This window comes from Seriola dumerili, unplaced genomic scaffold, assembly GCF_002260705.1.
Source record: "Seriola dumerili isolate Sdu_G_001 unplaced genomic scaffold, Sdu_1.0 BDQW01000097.1, whole genome shotgun sequence".
Taxonomy (NCBI): Eukaryota; Metazoa; Chordata; class Actinopteri; order Carangiformes; family Carangidae; genus Seriola; species Seriola dumerili.
Window position 1 is genome coordinate 79,305 of NW_019174352.1, and position 25,524 is coordinate 104,828.

The following is a 25,524-nucleotide window of genomic DNA, read 5'->3' on the forward strand; positions in this document are numbered from 1 at the left end:
ATAAACTCAGTTTAGTGGATAAAAGAAACAACATTGACTTAGTTTCACACAGAGGAATGTTTCCTAAGTGAAAGTCCTATGTTCCATCCATCCACGTTAATCTCCTCTGAACAGAAACAGAAAAACGTTAATGAGAACAGCTTTATTAAAATACTGTATATGTGAGCACAGAGAGTCGGAGAGAAGCAAACGGATAAAGAGCTGAAACTGGCTGACAATAGGCAGGATGGAAATATGACGTGACGACATCATGAATATACTAATTAACGTGTTATGTCATCTAGCGACTTTTCCAGCAGGCTTTAGCCACTTTCCATTGAAAGTGGTTGTTAACAGCGGCTCCCGCTGCAGTTTTCAACTACGTCCTCAATTTCGCACATTGCACACACAGTATACCAGATTACGACCTGGTCTTGTTTTTTCTCTCTGCTACTCTGCCTGAACTCATGAAAAAAGTTCATCCAAGTACTTTTTGTGTTGAGATCTGGGTTTATCTGCTTTAAGCATGCATAAAGTGGCACCCTACTTTAAACAAGGACACTCTGTCCATCCCCAAAAATAATTCAAGGCCCCCCTTGTGCATGAGCTCCTGCCCTCCAAATATCTGAGCATGATTCTCCTCAGCGTAGATTGGCTTAGGTTTTACAGTCTTTACACCTGCAAGGGTCTTCACTGTTTTTGAGGCCTTAACCCTGCGAAATCCACCTGTGGGTTCGAGGAAAACTCCATGTGCATAAATTTAATCCAATAGTTTTCTGCTATTTGACGTAACGCTGCAGCCACAATAAGACAGGAAGAAACAGATTGTCACAAAATGAGACGGAGAGAAAGAAAACTTCTAGACAATAGGACAGAGGGAGATTTGTAAAGCAGCAGGAAACAGATAACAGAAACCAGGTTACACTAATGAAGAATAGTCTGAAGAGTCTCAACATCAATAAATCGCTGGCATATTATTAGATCATTCTACCACAGAGTTTATGGGAAATATGGTTGTAAATTTGAGAAATACAACTGCTATGAGATTAAAACCAGAGCTGACGATAAAAATAAAAGTATCACAATCAATTTGGAAGTGAAATATTGAATAGTTTAAGTAATTTTGTTTGCATCATTAAAAGATCAATAATAATGTAATCCCTGTGCATCTAGAAAATAGCTCCCAGATGTGAATTAATAATATTAGCTTTGCCTAATGGTGCCCACCTGCCATGTGAGCCAACTTTCTGAACCACAAGTTTTTGGTGAAGAATTGCTGCTAGCGTTCATCGATGCATGAAAGAGGATCTACTGGTGGATATACCCACAACACATTTTCTTTTGGAAATGGTTCGTTTACTGTATGTTTTACTTCTCCAGCTGAGATGAAATTCACACTTATTATTCCTGAGATAACTTCTAACAAAGTCAGTGAACATAAAAGAAAACCCCCTTCCTCCTCAAGCTTCCAAAGAGGTTCCACTATACGAAGCTGGAAGAAAAAACACCGGAGCTGCTCTGGCAAGTTGAATTTAAGGTACATCACATGTTTGTTTGAGGCTTTGCATCCAAATAAACTGATAAAGTCTTGTCAGTCCAATTCCATGCACGCTGTTTTAATGAGGGCTGCTCTCTGACAGTCACTGCTCTACATTAAACCAAAGACATCAGCACATTACCATGTTTATCTATGGTTTGTTGGCAGCAGATAATCATGAGTTTACTCAAAACCAAAGCTGTGAAATCATTTGAAACATCAGAAATAATAAACCTTAGTATCCAGGGGAATAGGATTTACCCTGAATCTTATCCTTAGCTCACTGACTATGAAATGTGTCAAGGTGAAAAGCATCAAAGTAGTGTATTACATAGGAGTAAGGTCTCATAGTTATAAAGCCACAAATTAATGCTGAAAAATGAAAGTTTTATTTAAATTAATCTTTGATTATACAAGAGAGAGACCTCATCACCATAATATATAACAACTAAGAGTTTGATGTGTTCTTTACCTTCCCTGTCTGTCTTTTTTCTGTTCCTATCTCTTTGTTTTTGTGCGTGACTTATCAACAGTGTGAGAGGAGTTAGGCGAGCAGCTGTAGCACTCTGTGATCATACTGCCTTCAACAGAAGAATGTCATCAGGACTAATAGGATTGGCTCTTCACTGATTCAGCTCATGTGTCCTCTTGCATGTACAGTCTACAAAACACAGGCATGTTCAGCAGCTGCATTCACATTGTGCGCAACTAAGCTTATAAGCATATAAGGAGGAGCAGGTTTGTGTGCGTGTGTGTGTGTGTGCGTGTGTGTGTGTGTGTGTGTGTGTCTCTAGTTCAGCCTCCCTGCTCTCTCAGGCTGCCTGCCAGCATTGTTTGTGCGTTGCGGAAATCTCTCTCTCTCTCTCTCTCTCTCTCGCCCTCTCTCTCTTACTCTCTCTCTCTCTCTTTATCTTACTTTCCCGTCTCACTTTCTTATTTCTTTCCTGCCTCACACAATTTCTTTGTCCGTCTCCTCATGTTTTCTCTTTCTCCATCCCCAAACTCGATCATCCAAGGTTTGACACCTGTAGGAAAACATGTGATCTGCTCCTATCTGAACACATGCGAACAGAATCCAAACCTCCCGTCCACACGTGCACAGCATACACACAAACACTGTACATACAGTAAGTTACAGTTGTCGACCATTATGTCAGCGTGCAACATAATCTGTTCCAAGGTCAACTGTTAATCAGATAGTAAACCTCACCTCAGACAACCGCTTCATTGACTAGCTCAGTGACACTACGCCACTGTCTGAGGCCGCTTTCACTCTGCAGCCATTAATTCCAATTGTTGCTCCAATAGAAATTGTGAGCTGCTGCTGTGAGGCTGAGTGTCTTTCTTTAGTTATAACATCTGCTTCCTTTCCACTGCTGTTGGTTATAAATGCTAATTTCATGTAGGTTACATGTAGCAGAATTTGATTTTGTGGCACATATCCTCAAAGTTCATATCAGCATTGAAAGAAAGCAACTAAGTGCAGCTTTATGATGAGTTAGGATTATTCTAGCTGCAGGGTTAACGACATTATATAACAAAGCAACAAGTAAAAATAAGATCTAATCTTAAACTGTGGTCTAAATAAAAAAGACTTCACAAAATTCACAAATGGAGGAAAAGAATCATCAGACCTGAGTTCCAAGCCAAATATATCGATATATTTTAGAAGAAAATTACATAACAGGCAGACATGTGACATTGATCTTCTCATCTAACCTTCAGCAAGAAAGTAATAAGCAATAATGTGTTTGCGAAAAACGTCAAACTATTTGTTTAAGGTGCTTACTCACTGACAGGTGTGTGATACAGATTACAGCTCTAAGACAAGTCCAACAACTTCTAAAAAATTTGTCATCATAGACTGTTCACAAGAAAAAAATCCTCCCGACTTCTCATCACACTCTCGACAGGAAAGTGAGGATCGAGCCAGCGACCTTTCCCTCACAAGCCCGGTTCTCTAACCTTGGGCCACAAACTGTTAAAAAACATAAAACACATCAAGTCAATTTTCTCAACTTCACAACTTCAAGGGTGTCGCTATGGTATAAGGGACATACTGCTTAAATCCAATAGAGCCACCGGGTATCTGAGATTTAACGACCCTCTGTATTACTTTTCAGAACTGACTGGGGCAAATGATTTCCTAGAGGATATAAATTTAACTGTGGAATAGGACTCAGACAAATTGCCTTGCTCAGTTTGTATCTCTGGATTGATCTGTGCGATGTAATGTTATCCAAACTGTTCACCTTCACACTGAACCATTTTAAAAACAGCAGCTATTGCCACAGAACTACTGCATCTATGGCCCTATAACCTTGTTCCTTGAAACAACAAGGACTGGGACCAAAATGGGTCATAGGCCTACTTCTGATGGGTCCCCATTTGACAAGAGTATCAATGTGTATCCATGACTACTGGTCCCAGGACGGCTAATTAATTTCTGCTTTGAGTTTCTGAGCTGAAAAACAAAAATTGTTGCTTTATATTCCTGTCCAAAAGTTTCTTGCTGCTGTAAAGAAGGTCAGGCCATGCCCATTAACATCATAACCCCAACTGTGCTCATTGTTTTAGTTGAATGAGCAGAGTTATAATGAGAGCAGGCTCTCATTTCTATTCAGCAGAGCGGCTTCATCACAGTCTTAACAGCTCCAGACGGTCTCGCTTCGCTTGCTGTTTCACTTGTACTATAACCTCCTTAACCCTACTTTCACCTTAACCTTAATCCTGTTCTTAATCTGTCATTGATCTCAATTATATAGTGGAATGGGGCCATCCACAAGTGTTTACATGCAGAGCCATCTTCCCCAACCATTCTGACAAACGCAGGCCATCAGTGGCGTGTGGACAAGACAAAGTCGGACAGATAAGACGGAAAGAGAGAGACAGTGGGATGGAACGAGAGAGATGTGGAGAAAGAGGTCACATGACCCGGAGTCTGTAAACCATGTGAAGCTGCAGTATTAGTAGCATTAGTGGAAGTCCCTTGACTCCGTATTTGCAATACCTCTCCAAAAAAACAACGGGGTCATGAAAATTGTTGGGTCGCTGAAAACAGACGTGACAAATAGCAACAGAGAAGAGAATAAATGGTTTGATAAATTCCCTGCAGTGAATCATTTGTTGGTATAAGTGGCAACGGGGAGGATATAATAAACAGTATGACCAGACTTTACAAGCTTTGGAAGAATTAACAGGAGCACCTGTTGCATTGGGCAAATTCCACAATCTTTAATGGAATATAATCAAAGTGCCACTGTAACAAAGAATAAGTCTGGTGTCAGACCTGTGAACTGATACGTGTCTTTGATTCATGAAGTGAATCAGGTAGGTCTGGTGTTGTGCCCCTTCAATGTGTGTTTTGTGCATCTGAACAATCTGACAATCAAATCTTTCTAAGTGGGATTAAGAGTGGGGCTGCGATCTTCCTACCTTTAAAAGTACCCTACATCATAGCTAGGTAGCTAGCTCACTATGACATGAAGGTTGGTAGCTAGGTAGGTTAGCTGCCTCGCTACACCCATGAAAAATAGAGATAGAAAAGTGAAGATGAGCTTGACCCTTATGTGCAGGCTATTATGTGTTGACTTAAAGAAATACCGACTCTTAAATCGACCTATTTCTTTGATTGTTGAGACAACATCAAGTTAATGGCACCCAACAGCCATGATTGCAACTTCAGTGTCGACTGAAAATGACATTAATGGGCAAAACAAGATCAGACCCCGCCCCCAAACAAACATAAACTCAGTGGCAGTCTGATTGAATGAAGTGAAATTAAATGGAAAATCAGTCCAATTATCAGACTTTCCAGGAAGATGGCAGGAGCTTCCTTTAAGTCTGCAAAGCATCAGTATCTTGTTTCCTTGAGGTAAGCCTCTGTTTTTAAGTATTTCTATACAAGTTCAGAAAAAGTTATTGATTTAGTTATTATTCGTTAATAGGCTCTAATGATCAGCTTCATCAAGACTGTGTGGGGTTGATTTGATTAGAGTTGACCAATTGTTTAAATAACCAAAACTACATTTTGAGAAAGAAGAAAAATCAGACATTCAGACTCATCCACAAACCACCATGAAGCCACTACCTTGACAGAGCGATCTCAGCCTTCTGTCGGGCGATGTCGGCGGCCTTCTGTGCTCCCTCCACGGCCCGGTCCACCTTCTCTCTGATCTTACTGGCCCGCAGGGGGATCAGGTTCTTCCTCTTCCCGCTGACCAGGATGTTCTGCTTGTACTTCCCTTCCTCTTTCGTGCCATCAGGAAACGTAGTGCAGCCGTAGCCGTGTCGCTTGTTGCTGAGCCACTCCCCCTCGTACTGCAGCCCGTCGGACCGCCGGCTCACACCGAATCCTGTCCGTTTGTCATTCTTCCACTCTCCGCAGTAGGTCTCCGTCGCTGTGGCATCCACGTCGTCATCGGCGACAGCCAACTCTGCGTCTGCATCTCCGAGACTGGAAAGGTGAAAGGTTACATTGGTTTGGATGGTGTATTCAGACGAAGGCGCTACATATTTTTTTTTAGTATAACAAGCTTCGAGAAGAACTACAACAGTTTTGACTGACAGGTAAATTTTGAGAACTCGTCCACGTTGTCACTTAAGTAGTTCTGTACAACAGTGGCAGATTGTAGCTTTAATATTAGAGGCAGTTGATTATCTGAATTCACTCAACTGCACCATCTCAGCAGTCGATCCATCTGCCCAGCACTTCTGTGCAGCATCCCCCAGCTATAGTGTGGGTTGCCAGATATGGTCAGTGAGTGCACGATTTCCTTTCGTCTCTGTACCCGCACAACAGTACCGAACCTGGTAACCTCACTGGTTCACACAGATTGATATCAAACTTCCCCTGAACAAGAAGCAAATAAGGGCGTTACCTAAAATGTTGAATTTTTAATAACTCTAGAGAGAAAATGAGAAGATTTCATTCAGAGGGTCACGATCAAATCCAAGAATTACAACTTTCCCCTCATTCCCTTGTCCAATGCTTAATTTGTAAACCAGGAGGTCACAGAGAGGGCGCTGTTCTGGAAGAAACTGGTAAAAACCTTCTGGATATTCTGATGGTCCCCACCAGGATTTCTCCAGCTGCTCCCGATGGCCAAATCCAATTAAATACGTGCCTTAATCTGGGAGGTCGCTGATCCTGTTCCGGCACATATTAGCCCTGCCCTTGTCCCTATATATGGAGACAATACCAATCCTTGATATAATACTCCCTGGTGGTAAGCCACAGAGCAGTTCGTCTGAAGCTGGTAGGAAATAATATGTATTGTTCAACTAGGATTCAACATCGACTTGTTTTCATCTTGCCTCCTCGAGACTCAGTTGGATCGCTGCTTATACTTTGAGCATGTACCATCATATATGCATCATCAAATGATAAAAATAACTGACGAAACAGTTAAAAACTGATTAGACATTATATGCAAATGAATTATAAAGGTTGTATTTTATGTTGTAGAAGCTTTTTTCTCTCCTTATCAGCCTCGTCAATAACTAATCAGACCTGATAAGCTGCTGCTGTCACCACTGTGCCAACAAACAGGTTAAGAGCTACTGACACTCAATCCAGCATACTTGGAATTTCACATCAAGCATTTCCAATGGTACACTGATGGATTGATCACATTCAATTCAAATAAACTGTGGTTTACATGATGAACGAGACAAGTCACAGATCCCACCAGGACATCCGCTCTCTCTGATTGGCCCTGATCTGTTGTGACCAATATGATTGGTCAGATAATGTTAAAATGTACAACAGCAGAGCAGAGAGACAAAGATAACAGGCTTATCTCTGGGTTACACGACACAAAACCAGTAACTTTTTACCAGGCACCGGGCCAGCTGACCAGTAAACTGACTTTTCGACCCATAAGCCACTACGGACCGCATGACAATCCATTTTAAAGTCACTTAAGTAGGTCAGGTGCTTGGTGTGCCTTAAATCTATGTCCTCCAGATGAAGGACAGTTCCTGTTCGTAGTACATCATCCTTCCTTGTCCTCTCACTCCACCTTCCTCTCTACTTTCTTTCATTTCATTATACCATGACACTGTTGACATGACACACTTCTCTCCAAAGTCTCCTATTATGTAACTATCTTGTTTTTTAGGCTTCCTTCACTCATTCTCAAAGGGACAGTGGAAAGACCGCAAAGTCAGCCAGTACAGTATGTGGGTTTTTTTTTTTTTTAAATGGGGTTAAATATGATTTTAAAGTCCCTTGAAACGGCCTTGAAACTGTAATATTCGTCTATGCTTAAACATGTTTCTGCACTGAACAAGATGTGGGGGCCAGGGGGAGGAACTTGATGACTTAAAGACATGAGGAGGGTTGAGACGGGCTGCCCTGAATTGAAGTGCAAGTTTTTGACACTGCAGAACAAGGCTGTGGTTTACACATAATAATGTTTGTTTGATAGTGTGTGTACAACAAGAACCCACTTGCCAGACAAATATTGAACAATTTTGCAGAAACACAATATTGTTCTGTTTTAATTCTTCTTTCTCACATTAACTGCACTGCTGATGTGCAATGCGGTTACAGTTCTGTGGTTTTTTACAGATAAAATTAAGTTTAAAGTTGAGGTATGGTTATGATTAGGCATCTTGGTTATGATTTGTGAAAAGATCGTCGTTACCGCTGGTGAAAAAAGGCATTAATTGCGGATTTTGTGACGACACATGAACTCTAGTTTCCTGTATCAGAGTTAGACTTTCTGCACTACTAAATGCACTGGCACTGAATGTTGGCATGAGATGTAAATGGTGAGGTGGTGAATCATCTCTGGACATAATTCCCCAGAGATTGGGTTGGAATTCAAAACCAAAGGTCAAAATGTAATTGTTGTTAATAACATTTCCCATTTTTAATTCACTGTATCCTTATGATTTTCTTCGAGATCATCAGTTTGAACAGATCTTATCCAACCCCACCTCTTTCGTTGTCCTCTCCTGTTATTACCTGATGGTAGAGTTGATATCAGATGCAGCAGAGGACACGGTACTCATCCCAGCCTCGCTCCTGAATGAGCTCTGTTTAGATCTCTGTGAGGCCAGAGAGCTCCTGGACTCTGACTTCCTGAGCTTGAGCCCGGACAGGATGGACCTCCTGAACAGCCCGCCTTTCCTCTTCCCCTTCAGCAGCTCAGCCTCGCTGTGTGCCATCAACACGAAACCTCCACGAGACACGGCGGGGCTGCTGCCGCTGCTGCCCGTGCTGCACATGGAGACGCTGGTGGTCAGAGTGCCGGGAACCGGAGGAGGACCAGGAACCACCGCCCCGGTCCGGTCCAGCAGAGCGGTACCGTTGCTGTGCTCCGAACCGGAGCGGAGAGAGTTTATGGAGGTACGGAGCGGGGAGCGGATGACGGCCGCCATGCCGTATGGGACACTCTGACGAACTCCGTAGCCATGCCGCATCCCGCCAACCCACTGACCCTGAAATGTTCCTGGAGAGAGAGAGAGAGAGAGAGAGAGAGGAACAACTTTAATTCTACACATATTCACATTATGATTACTGAAGAATAAAAGTCTTTGATGCGCTTTGATATGGATCACTAAGAGCAGCAAGTGAGTATAAAGACAGAGATGACACAAAAGCATCACAATATTTCTACACAACTATATGAATTTGATATTGTTTATTAATCATTTGAACAACTCTGGTGATTGGACACATGAGAAAAGTTACCAGCACTTTAAATGCAAACTCCCACAGCTTTCAATGGGCTCAGGCTACAGGGATGTTGCACTTGTCGCCACACCCCGAGCAGTGATGTCAGAAATGATCATGTTTGCTGTAACATCCATCAGCTGGCAAATGCAAAAGCACATGTTTGATTGTGTACAACCACTGTGTACAGAGTTGGCCTATTAACATTTCTGTAGTACTTCCTGAATGTTAATTGTTACACCCTATACATGTATAGTGGACTCAAAACAATATCCCACCATGTATCCTAAATGGTAATGGTCTCTACCTCAGGAGCTAACTACCATTATAAACAGACAGGAAACAAAAGGCTGCAGCAGCCGGATGCAAGGCTGAATTACAAACCAAGCAAAATGGGCAACAGACTCCCACTGGCACGAAGACCACCAGGTTCAGAGCGTATTGCTTCGCTTTTTTCTTTTTAAAAAAAAAATAATTTAATTAACTGTAAATTTGTTAGGAAATTTGTACTACTAATATACAATATTAACTCTGCATTATTAGGGCTGCCCTGGTGGCAGCTATTAACTGCAATGTCCACGGTTCATATTCAGCCGGGGACCTTTGTTGCATGTTCTTCCCCCGTCTCTCTCTCTCTCTCTCTCCCTCTCCCCTCATTTGCTGTCAAATGAAGGCTGAACATGCCCTGTCTTATGCTGGAGTGGTTCTGGACGTCTGAATTGCCACCCACGTCTTGGACGTGATCAGCAATTCAAATAGGTCTGGTGTTGTGCCGCTTGATGTCTGTTTCTCCTGCTTAGAAAAACCATCTACCAATCAGATTTTAATAGATGGGATTAAGTTCCAAAATGCTGAGAAATATGGATGAGATCAGTCTACACACAGATATAACAACTTTTAAATCAATATATTTCTTTGATCAATGTGAAGAACATTTAATTGTTATTGTCTCTTGGCAACCACGACTGCAGCTTTCATGCCAGCTAAAATGATGGTGGCAGGATGATTGGTTATGAAAAAACAAAAACAAAATAACTTCAGTCTAGTTTTAATATTTTTTATAATGTATCTTACTTTGTATTGTGCTCACAGTCCTAATCCTGAGTTTGTGGGTTTTTAAACAGCTTTTTGTTTTTTGCCCTGAGGCCCAGAATCAGGTTAATCTGGTCATTGGCTGGATGAAACAATGACCTGAGCAGTGTCCGATTTCCTAATGTTTCATTTTCTTCACTCTTTGATTTAGGATCACTGAAGCATTCAGCAGTTTATAATGTTTCCTCTATAAATTTCTTATGCATATATTAGTTATAAAGTAATTCTTATTGACAAAAGATGAATGTTTCTGACCTGAATTTTTTTTTTTTTGAAATATGCCAAAACTAAAATAATTCCATATTTGACTGCTGTCTCTGTGATGTGTACACAGTCATATTTTAAATAAGATAATTTAAGTTTTAATTTAAGTAAGCGAAGTAGTACATGGGAGTGGCTTCCTCCTGTCAGCCCATCCTTTCCCATTCACACACACCATGTCTCTGCACTACCCGCACTGACTGCAGCATAATAGTCCTTACATCTCCATGTTGCTCAAAAGTAGGGCATCTGAGTGTGTGTGTGTGTGTGTGTGTGTGTGTGTGTGTTTCCGTCCTCTCTCTCTCTCTCTCTCTCTCTCTCTCTCTCTCTCACAAACACACTCCAATGGAAGTGTGTGTTCCAATTGGAGTGCAAGTGATCCATCCCGCCTGCTCGTACCTCTGATGTAACAGCACTCTGATTCATTCTGTAGCAAACGCACTTGCTCAAACCAAACTACATGACCATATAAGGACTGCAACCACGTTCTCCGTCTGTAACGCAAACACGCACAAACATTCCCCTGGTGGGCTCCAGTATCAGTGAAACGGGAAGTGCCGAATGAAGCCAAGTTTATAAGCCAATTGTATTCTTACTTAACGTTCAAAGACACACTCGAACACACTCACACAGGCGCAACAAGCACATGCACAGTGCTTTTACAAAACTTGAGTGAGAGGAGGTGCCGCTTCTGAACCTGAACCTGCCCTTGTCATTAGGATGACATGCTGCCTCTTATCCCTCAAACAAAAACACTCAGTCTGTGTCGCAGACAGCTGGCCAGCACATCTGGCCAGGCCTTTGTAATCATGTCAGTACACAGCTGTACGACCATATGACAGAGAGATCAAAGAACACACATGCGCACAGCCACAAACACCCGTGCAACACCGTGGCGAGATTACCATGTCATTAAATGGCTGCCTGAGTGCTTGAGCAGGAGACAGCGGACAACAGGAGAAGAGAGACAGTCCTGAGTATCCAGAGAGAGACAGAGCATCACCTGTGTGTTGTGCTGACAGTGCAGAGAGTCTATGAGATTACTCAAAAGTTGGTGTTTAGAATAAGAAACACTTTAATTAAATGCAGAGCAAACAAAACAAGAGCTGTGGCCCAAATACTAATTTATACACCGGAAAAGTCACGAAACAGTTAGTATGCGTACTGAAAATGATTGATTTTTGAGGGTGCTTTTGATGTACACTACTCTCCCACAATGCAGTGCACAACAGGAATAGAAGAGCTGCTCACAGATGGAAAACAACTGAACAAGAACTAAACTATGGATTGTGGTGAAACAGCTTCAGAAAAAACCTCAGAGAGGAAAAATAACAACAAAGTTTGGGCGAAAAACATTTTGCTGACTCTCTGTGAAGTTTCATTGGCAGTTCTCAAAGTAACAGTTCAACAGTTTGGGAAATACACGTTTTTGCTTTCCTTAGTTAGATGAGCGGATTGATACCACTCTCACATCTGTACAGTAAATATGACGCTAGACCTAGGAGAGAGTTAGCTTAGCTTAGCATAAAGACTGAAAATGGGGAAAAAGCTACTAAGGGTTGGGCAATACCAAACTTTTTTTAATTTGTTATAACACCAATACTTTTTGTTTCAATTTTAACAATAGCAATACCAATACTGATCATTTCCTAAATATCTATCACAAAAGCAAGTAAGAGTACAATTAATTAAAAAAGATTTGTGCTAATAAGTCAAAAATAGTTCAGTTTTTTACATAAATACTACAACTAAATGACAAAAATAAATAATTATAACATAAATATGAATCAAATAAATTAAAATACCAGCAACATAAAACGTGCACATTTGAAGGCCATGATTCTGCCATTCACATTCACCTATTTATGATTCCTGACAGCAATGTTCAGAAAAATAAATACTTCATTAAATGTTCTTGCCTTCTGACATTTCTTTAGTTATATTTTTAAATAATAAGTTACACTTTGTAAAGAACCTTTTAACACTTTCTCACAGCAGCGATTGGGGGGAAAAGTCACATTTTCCAACATTCTCACATTTTTTTAGAGCTCTCAGTGAATATAAGTTGGCATTTTACACAAGTTTTAAAATGGTGTTGAATGGTCTGCACCAATCCTTTCAGTGTTTGCAGTGGGTGACCCTTGCGGCGCTGGCAAGGTTTTTCCCATAGAGGCAGCTGATGCAGTAACAGCAGTAGTTTCTGCATTTCCAGTCACACAAAAGACACTGTTTTTGAACCTAATGTCCAAAAAAGTGGTGGCTGCAAGAGAATAGTTGTGTTGCACAGCGTTGTCTTCTCTTTGGAGAGGAGAGAAGAGGAAAGACTTTAGAAATGGTACGTACTGTTCTGCTGAAATTTCCTGAGGGCTTCAACGGTTTAACTGATATGGGACCTTTTTGCTGTTATAACCACTTGTTGTCATTCATACAGTCTTTCCAGCATGTAAAAGACCAAATTCAATCACGTCTCTACTGCTTGGATTAGTCTGTGCTCTGGCAACTGCAACTGAATTAGCAGCATCTGCCAATTCTGTTCAGTTATATTAGAATAAACATATAACCATATTTATTCTGATTACCCATGTTACATTATTCATGCAACAACAAAGTTTTTATATATAAATATTGGATAACAATAAGCTGAGCTATATCTGCCTAAGTGTTAGTATACACAGTGTGTCTAATATTTTGTCCTCTCCATTTAAATGCTGTAAATTCTACTGTAAAGGGTAGAAAAAACCTCTCAGTAGAACACATTACGGTTGAACAGCAGCACAAACTGCAGCCTCCAAAATGACCATAAAGTTGAATAAACACCTCTCTAAAACACTTTCAACAAAACCTGAACATTGCAACCTTCAGGATAGTAGGATTTACTGCAGGACTGTTGTACCAAACTGCATTAGTTTCAGCAAGGTGTACCTAAACTGGCAACCGACTGTGTAAGTGAATGAATATATGTGAAGCAGTGTGTGGTTTTTTTTTTGCTTTTTCATGATTTCTTGGAAGCGTGTACCACCCTCAATCAGTAATGCCTGGGTAAATAAAATATTCAGTGGGGCACTACACTGCTTTTCCAGTGTCTGCCTGTCGCTCTCCATGGTGCTGAAAAATAAGGTCTGCAAAGCTGGCAGTTGGCAGTGATTTTCCTTTGAAATCAAACCCATTTACAGTTTTTATGTGAACTCAGTTCATGACATGGAAGCTCTAGAAAACATAAGCATCTGCCAGAGTGAGGTACAGGCTTTGTATTGTCAGAAAAAAACACTTTACCTACTGTCAAGACAAGAGAGACATGCAACAGCAGATTGGGTTATCCCCCTCTCATTATTTTCACTATGAACCTGTCACAGTTGTATTGGGAAAAAAAAAAAAAAACAGACTTCTGGATATATAAATGCCTCAACCCCAGGCCTACAGTTGCGAGGAGAATCCGCTTCACAACTCGCATGCCAAAACGATTTCACTGATTCTGCCTGGAGGCCAACAGGAAGTGCTCTCAAATCATATGGGCTTGTAACCCTGGCCGAGGCTACTGCGGGCACGAGGCAGCAGCACGGAAAGAGTTTACGCGGAGAGATCAAAGCTGCGGAAACATCACAGAGGCACAGTGATTTGATCACGCGCCAACCCCCAGGCTGAATTCATAATTGTCTCTTTAACAAATGCGCGCGTCTGTTCTCTGTTTCTAGGTTAAAAACCATCTGTCTCTTAGGGTCTGTATTTCATTCTAAGGATTCGTCACTGAGAGACACTTGTCGAAATCTGTACATTCGGCTTGTTTGTTTGAACTGTACTTCTCTTTTTTCTCTTAAGAGAGTCTTTTTTTATATTAAACTAGGATACTATTCATACCCTGTATTCCGATGACGGCCTCAAAAGTAGATCATTTGCTTCGATATTAATGCAGAATAGCATAGGCTGCTACTTTCAAAATATTCATTTGTAAGGCACAGCAGTAAGAAAGAGAGGTGTGGAGGAAGACAAGCTGTGAAAGAGTTGAAATTTGTTATTTTGTGAATTATTAATGTCTTGTTTCACCATGTCAGCACTTGCATGTCTGAGCAATGTCTGTCTTACTGTACGTGAGAGAGGTGGGGAGGAAGAATAACTTCAGGCAACACTAAGTTTGTGCCAATGGAGGTTTCAGTGGTAGCGATTTTAATTCCCCAGTTACCATCCAAGGCTCCATTACCATAGCTACGACATGTGTGGTAATAATAATAATAATAATAATAATAATAATAATAATAATAATAATAATAATAAAACTGCAAGACCCTTCTCCCAGTATCTCAGAGCAATTTAGCAGTACAGCTGGAATAATGCACCATTACTAACTATAAGAGGCAAACCATAAAGAATTCAAGATGGAGTACCCTTCCACCAACATTTGACCTTTCTGTGTCATTTTATAATTAATCTGCAAATGAAAATTGAAATAAAACATAACGCTAAGGGGGAGAAAACATTAAATATTCCTCCCCTGCTCTTCCAAAGAAAAAGTATATATCCCTCCTCCTTTTTAACCCCCCTGCACCGGTATTCATTTTCACACATTCCCTAATTCACATTCCCTCCAGAGTTTTAGAAAAGTTGCAGTACTGTGCTATCCCAAGTGCTTCCCTGGCAAACGCTCTCATTAGTATGTCTAGTTAGTACTTTATCAGCAGTGGTGCAGGGCAGACTTCCAAGATAGATATTTTAGAGTTTTCATGTTTCAGACAGCACCGCTAATCCTCACTACAAACATCAAACCACTCCCATTACATAAGCTAAAGCCTGCAGTGGAGTTGTTTTGGTGGTGGTGGAGGAGGAGGTGCATATTTGCAGTGGTGCTGAAAAAAAAAAAAAAAAAAAAAAAACCCAACCATAGCACAGGGCAAGAGACAGTTCTGAAGCGCATCCATGGGAAAACAATTGTTTCTTAACAGTTGTGTGGGTATAATGTGAAATTCTTGTAGAAGACAGAGGGCAATCCAGTCAACTACACGTGTATCTGTGTGTGTCCTTGAATGCCTGTGTATTTATATTGTGTAGCACTTGCTGTGAGGTGGTGTACACTGTAAAGCAGGAAATAAGAGAGACAGACAGAAACAAATTTGCTGGGATGGCCCTGAGGATCAGGTAACCCAGACACATCAGCTGGGGAGAAAAGCAACAACTGCACAGGCAAAAGGAAGAACAGATGGCAACTAAAGACAGGTAGACAAGACAAGTGACAGGCAACAGGCCATACAGACAGGCAGGAAAAACACCTAGACAGACACGGAGCAGATATGCCAGAGAGGCGTGCCTACAGACCGGCTGAACTACGGTCAAATCGCTGAACGCTGAAAGCAAGGAAAGTCAGTTCAAACCTAAACCTCTTCCTGCGTAAATCACTGTGTGGGACTGTTATCCGTTTAAGGGATTTTGCTTGGGCCCCTTTTCTGTCTGAGTCTTTCAGATTGCAATTTGAGGATTATTTATCTGCTTAAAAAATTTCATGAAAAAGACCCATGATAAGATGGTGGTAGCCCATCGCCCTCAACGTTTCAAAATGTCCACACTTGTTTGTCAGTTTGTAGCCAGTGTTTTTTTTCTGTTTTGATGACCTCACAGTATGTTATACTTCAGCTATTACAATTAGGTTGTCTTCATTTTAGAGTTTTTGACGAGGACATCCAGTGGAAGGCAGTTCTGTCATTAAAAACCACGTGCATTGAAAACAAATCCCTCATACACACTTATATAGGCCTATTGTACTTATCACCTACTGTAATGGTGTCTCAGCAAAGAGCAACAACCCAACTAAGCACAAAGCAGTAGCAGTTCAGGAACATATTCGGATCCCTTCACGTTTTCTAAATTTTGTTATGTTGCAGCCTTATGTTAAATTGTTGACAATGACCCTAAATACACAACCAAGATGACGCAGGAATGGCTTAGGGACAACTCTGTGAATGTCCTTGAGTGGCCCAGCCAGAACCCTGACTTGAACCCAGTCAAACATCTTCAGGGAGATGTTCCATGCAACCTGATGAGAGGATGTGCAGAGAGGAATGACAGAAAATCCCCAAATCCAGGTACACAGAGTGTCATATCCAAGACGACTCAAGGCTTAAATTGCTGCCAAAGGTGCTTCAACTAAGTACTGAGTAAAGGGTCTGAATACGTATGTCAATACGATATTTCAGTTTTTCCTTTTTTATAAACTTGCAGAAGTTTCTAAAATTATGTTTCCTCCTCTGTCATTATGGTGGATTGAGTCTAGATTGATGAAGGACAAAACAAATTTAAATGATTTTATAAAGCATAAAGCTGCAACATAACAAAACGTGAAGAAATTGAAGGTCGTTATAACTATATATTTTAAGTGGATGAAGTATTTTAGTCATTGGCTGTCTTGATGTCTGGATCAAATGTGCATGAAACAGGTGGTGAAAACACTCTTTTAGTCGAGTGAAGGTTTGTAGGAGCTAGAAACCTGCACGTACCCCAGTAGTGTCATTGACAACCAGGGCTGTATTCTACAGATAATTACATAAAAGCAGGAAGTGGCAAAGCAAAAGCAGCATTACTGCAGTTAAACAACACCAGGAAACTACCTTTACAGACCAGGAATATGCTACATAACACCAATATGAAGTCAGTCCTGCTTGATGTCAGCTCTCGTTGGTGACCTATGTCTCAGGACATAGTATCATGCTGAGGATACTTCAGCAGTTTAGGGGGGACATGAACCCTGGTCCAATAGTCTGTCTGAGCTTCTGACCTCATGTCTTGGTCTTATCTAAAGGTCATAAGTATTCCACAATGGTGATAATGTCTACAGTATTTATCGACTTGACAGGCTATGTAAAAACATCTTCCTCAATACTCCCAATCCGAACACAAACCAACCGCATCCAATGCTGAGAAACACTGTTAGCTGGCACCGCTAACTGAAGAGCATCCTCCCACACACTCAAACAGGCTGCAAATATATTCTCTCAAATACAGTCCTGAGGAAGCAGGATTTTGACTCAATTTGGTTTCTCACTTCAAGCAAAAAACCACATATCGTATCTCGGTGTAGATAATGATTTATGTAGTGAAACACGAGAAGTGAATCTATTATGTCTGCTTACATAACATGGTCAGAGCTGGAATTATTACTGCACTGATAGTGGCCTTTAGTGAGATAGCAAGTTATGTTTATGTAGTACAATTATAATGTTGTTGTAGAGTATTTGCCAACAGCTGGGGGACAGGAGGGAAGTTCCAGGATACTTCTGAGCTGTCACGAGCCTCATGTCAAGAAGCATCTGTGATTGGATGTGACGTGATATAAATGCTGTCATACTGTTTCTTTTATTACATAATATTTTGTCTTCATATTTACCGGAATAAGGGATTTTTTTTAAGTCATTTTCTGTGTGTTTGTCAGTGTGTGTGTGGCACATTAGACACATCAGACACAGCATCGACTACTGGTGTAATCTTTAGCTGTTACCACTGTTGTACACACTAACAGTTGTAATCTCTGCCTCTCCCTTTGTGACTCACTTCGTTTCTCACTAAAATGATTACTTGCTCTCTTTCTGTGTGTGTGTGTGTGTGTGTGTGTGTATGTGTGTGTGTGTGGTTGGTAATCAGTCAGCTTAGCTCCTCATCTCAGTAAACAATTAGCCCGGAAGGCCAAGCCAGCCAATCAGAGCTTAGCAGAGCCGGCTGGGCGGCCAATAGCAGCGAGGAACACTGAGTCCCCCTGTGACATGCTGACCTGCTGCATGTCGGTGAGCGTTGCTATGGAAACCCTACTGTACAGAGTGGCTCCGTGATAACGCAGTGAAGCGAGGGAGGAAAGAGAGAGGTGGGAGGAGAGGAGAGAGGGATGTTAGCAAACGTAGGAGAGGAACGAAAAGCCAAACGAAAGCAGCGATGAAAATAATTCCTAGAAATGTGGCATCAGGTGTAGTTGGAGGGGAGATTGGGACAACTCTAGACCTGACTGTGGGAAATGTAGCTGGCTCTAAAGTGCACAGCGTGCTCCAAAAGTATGTAGGCAGCAGAGCATCTTTGAATGCTTTGGCTCCTGACTCTTATTGCTTCGGACATGACAGAGCCCTGAGGTTGCAAAGGTAGACTGTCAGCTCTAATCTGAGAGTAAGTTGTGTTCAGTCATATCAGATGACCACTTAAAGAACTGCGCCCTCCTAATGACAGAGTTTATTTCAGAGTGCCAAAGGTATTTAGACAGATTAACATCGCATTCAATAGTTTTGTCATTTTCATTTCACAGTCAAGCAGTCTTAATATGTGATGACGATTAGTTCAATGGATGACCACCTTTATGCCTTATTTAGAGAAAGCACTATGGACTGTAGCTGTCTAATTTGAGCCTTTCTTTATCTGTCTTTATTTAACTACTTATATGCTGCACCACTGTATTACTGTATATGAATTCCACTACACAAGGAACATCCAATAAACCAAAAAAGACGTTTAAATTTCTAGACTGCAATCACTTTGTTCATTAGGAACATATTAAGCTTATAGTGTCATCATGGCGTTTCAGAGCAAAGGTACAAACCACGTATATTTCTGTTTAATTATTTCAGAGCTCAGTTTAAATCTATAACTGTATTAATAACATGGCTTTCATGGCCCTTATACACAGGACACGTGCAGTATTAATGGTATACATAATGCTTTCTATGGTAACAAGGTAGCAAACGAAGACATTTAAATATCTAGCAAAGTTGGTTGTGAAACAGATCTAGAAAGTTTCCTCACTGCTGAGTTAGTTAAGTTAGTTAGCAATGAGCTAATGATGAAATTTCAAAACTTAGCAGCTAAAAAGCCAGATATTTTTCTCAACTTCACTTACTTCACTTCTGCTGAATGTGTAAAAGCAATAGTTTGCTAACTAATAATACGTTTTGAGACAACAAATAAGTGCAGTAAGTCTGTTAGCTTGTTTTGGAGTTACTCTGCCTACAAATGGCCAGAAGCTAATTACCTTAAATATATTAATTGCTTTCTCAAATCAAGCTAACGCCCAGGAACAAAAGGTCAAATCTGCTGAATCTGAAATGTATTCTTCCTAATTAATATAGCAACAGACAACACGTCTGGATCAACATTGGGAGTTTGTGTTTTTAGCCAATTTGGAAATATCTCCAACCTTACATCATCTGTGTGTGAACGTTGTTATGTGTGTGATATTGTCATGTAAAGTGTCACCTGCCGTACCAGGAGACCAGTTCAATGTCTTCACCTTGGGCTGTACAGAAGCCTTGCTCAGGAGCTCTGGGGCAGGTTAGCTAACGACTTGTAAAAGAAAAACAGAATCAAGCTAATTTATACAGTGTGATAACAGGCTAAATTAGCGCAGAGCTAAAGAAAGTGTGCCACGTGGAAACCACTGCAAAGCGACATGTTATTTGAGTAAGTCAACAACAGCATGGTAAGGTTTATCATCCTTATTATTAGTATTATTAAAGAGATTATTAGAGGTTGTTTCCCACTATCATGTGTTGTTATGCTTTGAACAATCACTGTCTCTATTAAAAACCTTTAGTTTGACATGCATTTTTCATTCCCCTATAGATACACGTAAAAGACAAATGCATGCTGTTATAATAAGGACACTGTGTACTGTTGGAGCTAGATAAACACTCATAACTAGGCCAATCTCTGCTGCATTTACAGTATGTGGGTTCAAATACTTCACAGAGCTACAGAGTTTCTATCTACCACTTTTTTTTGTTTTTGTTTTTTTTTTTTTGCAATCCATTTTTATCTTTCCCTTTCTTTCTATAATGACCTCATTCAGCCCCTGATTAGCGTACCTTGAATAGTAATCATGATAATGATCTATCCAGCCAGCCATTTTTCCATTATCTGTTCATCGTTTAACTGATCCATTCGTCCATCAATCTCTACATCTGTCAATCCATCTTTCCCTCCCTCCATCTCTTCATCCACACCATCTGTCTGGTTATCTATCAAGCCGACTTCTTCTTCTTTGTCCTGATTCAACCCCTCATACCAGTCTGGTCTGCAGATTTTATCGGGCTGCTCAGGACTCTGTGTGTGTGTGTGTGTGTGTGTGTGTGTGTGTGTGTGTGTGTGTGTGTGTGTGTGGTCGAGACTGGCATTGTAAAACAGCCTGCTAGTTGTAGAGTTATGTAAGAAGGCTTTAACTGCATGTATGCTACTGTCAGCTCTGTGGCTCAACTTAAACGCACACTCCCCAGATTTAGCGTGTGCATTTTTGCACGCACAATGTATGCATGGGTATGTGTGTGTTTGTTTCTATTTTTAAGCAGGGATCCATATGGTGTGTGTCTCATTAACAGTGGCTGAATGGACCCTGGTCTGAGAGACTCAAAGGGCATTGATGGCATTGATTTTGATTTCAGGGCAAATCTGATGCTGATTCAAAAGATATTCTACAAATTAAAGGTCCTTTACAATATGTTTATAGGGAAATTGATATTTTAGCTTTTTACTGCAATCAAATGACAAAAAAAAACTGTTTGTGGATACATTACATGAAAACACTATATTTGCTTTGGCTGTATTTTAAGCAAAGGTAGAGATGGTAACGCAGGCCGGTCGGTCAGTCACTCCTGACCCCAGAGGGGTTTCAGACTGAAAAAAAGCCCTGCGCTAAACAATACAGGAAGCTGCAAAGTCTTATCCTCATCCTAAGACGCCAAAACACTGCACAACGGTTTATATACTCACATACAGGATTTTACAAATCAGGACACAGGGCTCAAGTCGGTCAGAACGTGGCCTTAGTCTCGTTTTATCTAGACAATGAATATCTAAAACCACAACTGAGAACATCTCATTTAGTTGAAAATTGTCCGACTGCACTACCACATTATTGTGGATATTTTTTCTGGAGTAAGGACTGCCATGATAAGTGGGGAAATTGACGGTGAAGACATGGATTTGATGTCTCTACCCTTTCTGTTAATTCGTTACAACCTTGTAATCTGTTTTCTAAAACGCTTTATGTTCTTGGGACTTGTTACTGAGCTGGAGCTGCTGTCCTCTCCTGTCCTTCTAACCTTTTACTCATCCCTTAAGACTGCATGGCCTGAATTGAAGGCCTCCAACTACACAGTGCGTCCTCATGCATCTGAATTAAGGGGTTAAGAGTGGACGAAAGAGAAGAAGGGGAGGAAAAAGAAAAAGTGAGGGATAGGAAATTAGAAAAGAGATTTAGAATAATTTTCAAAGCCTGTCCTTATATAACCCCCCTGCCTCTGCATGAATGTGTGTGTGTGTGTGTGTGTGTGTGTGTGTGTGTGTGTGTGTGTGTGTGTTGACAGGGCGCGGCAGAAGACAGGATGACCCAGGAAGACCTCTGGACAAACTCCTACTGTACATCTGTCACCTCTGTTACTGTCAATCGTCCTCCACTAACAAGTCGTTTTCACAGAGGACAGTTGTCAGTCACATTATGACAGGCACTGTTTGGTTCTCAAATCCTCCCATGCTCTCTGTCACACACTCTCAAACCCACCCCGAAAACACCCACAATGCATCTGCCCGTGTGTCACTCCTCCCCCTCCTACCTCCATCTGAGTACGTCTCTGTTCCGTATCCGTCTTGCAGCCCGTTGTTCCACGTCCCCTCGTACTTCCCACTCGTCCCGGTGCTCTCCCGTACTCCATATCGTCCCTTAAAGCCGTGCGTCCACTCGCCTTTGTACACCCAGCGGCCTTTATTCTCAACACCCACTCCATGTCTCTTGCCCTGAGCCCAGGTGCCCTGGTAGGTGTTACCGCTGGGCCAAGTGTAGACGCCCAGCAGCTCGAAGCCATGGGCCCAGGACCCACAGTACTCGCCCTGGCCTTTGGGTCCCGTGCAGATCCCGTGGCCGTGCGCCTTGCCCTCCTCCCACCCTCCGCAGTATGACCCCCCATCGTCAAAGTTGAACCTGCCGCCAGTGGACATGCATGAAACAGGTCTTGGCAATTCCCCTGAAGCCTCGACAAAAAGAAAAAGAAAAGAAAAAGAAAACAAAGGGAGAAAAAAGAAGGACAGGTTGGTGCTAGAACCAATCCATGGTGCTGAATTTAGAGTTTGGTGAGTTCAGGGGTGAGGAGGAGGAGGAGGAGGAGGCAGAGGAGGAGGAGAAGGAGGAGGAGGAGAAAGTTGGGGTGGGGGGGGTGGGTGGGGGGAGAGAACTCCCACTCAAACCGAGAAATGCCACCCTCTGTTTTCAGCTGGCTTGGAGAGGAGAAAGGAGAAAACAAGGTTAATGACCAAGCTTGGCCCCTCACAGGAGTGTCAGGGGTCTCCCGGCGTGGTGGGAAAGGGCAGCGGGACGCTGTTCACACCATCCTCTCGGTGGGCTCTTCGTAGCTCTGGCTAGCACTTCCCAGCTTCTCTGTGGGAGTTGCAGGTGAGAGAGGAGGAGAGTGGGCCCAGAGCTGCCATTATCCTCTCTCAGCAGGAGATGAAACCATCAGGCAGCTCCACCGGCCTGCCATCATCCTGCCTACACAGTCTACGACACAAATGCAGAACTCTTCCTCCTACTCCTGTCCTGCTTTCCGCTCAGGCCCACTCGTTCTGCCGCCTCCTACCTGATGATGCCTCCACCTCTCTGGGGTGTAGAGCCAAGAAGTCTCCCTGGTGGCAACCCTTCAAACCTCCAAGCTTCGAGCATAGAAGCCACCCTGATCAGCACTGAGGCCCCAACTGGAGCTGTGACATATTGTGTGATGAAGTAAAACAAAAAAAAACTCTCCTCTTAATAAAATGTTTTTTTCTTTGAGTCCGCTCCTAATGATCAGACATCAGAAAAAAAATAAATAAAAAAATCACAGTCAGACGCTCAATGTGTGGCTCACTTCAGGCTTCACCATCCTCTTCTTATTCCCAGCCCTCACACACATACACACTGTGGCTGATCGCACAGCGAAGGAGCACACATGCATAGAGAGAGAGGGAGAGACAGAAAAATGGGGGAAAACACATAGGGTAATCTGCTTGGCTGCTTTTTTTTTTGTTTGTCCTGTGGTGCTGGAGAGCAGCAATGCAGTCTCCTGCCTTATGCACGCACACACTGTATGCAAGCACACACACACACACTTTCTGACAGCAATTGCGCACACACAGATAATGAAAATAAACAAGTGAATTGATTAATTTGTCCTCTTCTATTCCCCCTCTCCCTCTCAGTCCGCCTGTAGGTCTTTAATCCACTGCGTCCATAAGTAGTTTATCCTCTGCGCGGGTTGCCTTCAGGTTGCCTGCTTGATGAAATAACATCCATCTATATGATCCTGTTATGGGTTGTTCTGTCCTCTTCAGCATCTCCTGCTTGTCTCCATGTTTCCCTATGGAGCGCCGGCTGACGCACAGCCTGCCTGCCTGCTGTCTTGGTCTTACAATCTCTTCTCCTCCTATGGCTGAATCGCTCTGGCTCTCTCTCTCTCTCTCTCTCTCTCTCTCCCCTGCTCTCTCTGTGTGTATGTCTACCTCTCTCTCTCAGAAAATCTGCTCATTAGAGAGGACTGTTCCAATGCAGCCAACCAACCAACCAACCCCCCCCCTCCTGCTCAATAGCACACTCCAGCTCTTAAAGAGACACACACTCCACACAGAGACAAGCTTCTCTCTTCCTCCCTCACCTGTAGCTTTTATCATTTACTCAGCCTTTGTCTGTCTTTCTGCGTCTCGCCTCAGTCTCCTGCTTGTCAGCCTGATCTAAGAGTCTAAAGATGACTGCAGTGGTAGTAACACGTACACCGATCAGCCGTAACGTTAAAACCACCTGCCTAATATTATAAACGTCCCCCCTTGTGTCGCTGAGACAAGCTCTGACCTGCCAAGGAACGGACTCTGAAGGTCTCCTGTGGTATCAGGCACCAAAGACGTTTTCATCAGATCCTTTAAGTCCCGTGGGCGGCCATCTGCCTCGACCGGTTCCTCAAACCTTTCCTGAAATATTTTTGCATCGTGGCAGGGCGCAAGACGCCACCGCCACCAGGGAACACCATTGCTATTAAAGGGCTGTACTTCGTCTGCAATGATATTTAGGTAGGTGGTACTTGTCAAAGTAACATCCACACGAATAGCAGGACCTAAAGTTTCCCAGCAGAACATTATCCAGAGCATCACACCACCTCCACCGGCTTACCTTCCTCCCTGGAGTGCATCCTGCAGCCATCTCTTCCCCAGGTAAACGACACCACGCTCACACCCAGCTGTCCAAATAAAGGAGAAGAAAACAGACCAGGCCAGCTTCTTCCATCCATGGCTTCATGGTCCGGTTCTGATGTTCACGGACCGGGGATCAGCATGGGCACACGGGCAACCTCACAGTGTTCTGACATCTTTGTGTCATAGCCAGCATTAAAAGTTTTTTTCGATTTGTGCTACAGTAGCTCTTCTGTAAGACTGGACCACACAGGCCAGCCTTTGCTCCCCACGCACATCAATGATAAATGAGAAAAAATGTATATAATCTATTTTAACTAATAACACACAAATCATTGTATTCTTCTTGTCCATATCGAGTGCATCATTCGTAAGGGTTCACAGTGCAGGTTGAAAGAACCAGGGTTTCCACTAGTGTATACTGGTGGAAACTATACTGGGCCGAAGCATTGGGGTAGGTTGGGTTGGACACCCAGATATAGTGGTTATAAAGCTCCTCAGCGACATCGGTCTCGGGGTCAAAGACACCCAGCCAAAGAGCACCCCATCCTCGGAAACAATGTTGGTCATTGAGCATACAGGCGGCCCGGGCCTCTCTGTGGCCATCTCTGCTCCCCGCAAACAAATCCAGCCCCTGGGCCTGACAAGTTTTCTGGCAGAAACCTTGCATCAACAAAATTAATTGGAGTCAGGAGTTGGCAAACTTGGAGTCAAATCAATGAAACTGTATTGTAGGTGTGGGTTAGAGCTACTTTGACCTTCACAAACCTCTCAAACATTTTGAGTTTGCTATTCATAAGAAGCATTTGCTGAT

The 25,524-nt window shown here is 42.3% G+C and overlaps 1 protein-coding gene across 1 annotated transcript in view; it reads right to left on the reverse strand.

The window, feature by feature from the left end:
* The window catches only part of jph3 (junctophilin 3), a 39,576-nt gene extending 17,080 nt beyond the window's left edge, over positions 1–22,496 (reverse strand). The window contains exons 1-3 of the mRNA XM_022746249.1: positions 22,115–22,496; positions 8,490–8,976; positions 5,607–5,972 (exon numbers count right to left, since the gene is read on the reverse strand). Coding sequence (XP_022601970.1) covers positions 5,607–5,972; positions 8,490–8,976; positions 22,115–22,496 — 1,235 coding nt within the window. The remainder of the gene's footprint in view (positions 1–5,606; positions 5,973–8,489; positions 8,977–22,114) is intronic.
* Between the last annotated feature and the right edge of the window lie 3,028 nt (positions 22,497–25,524).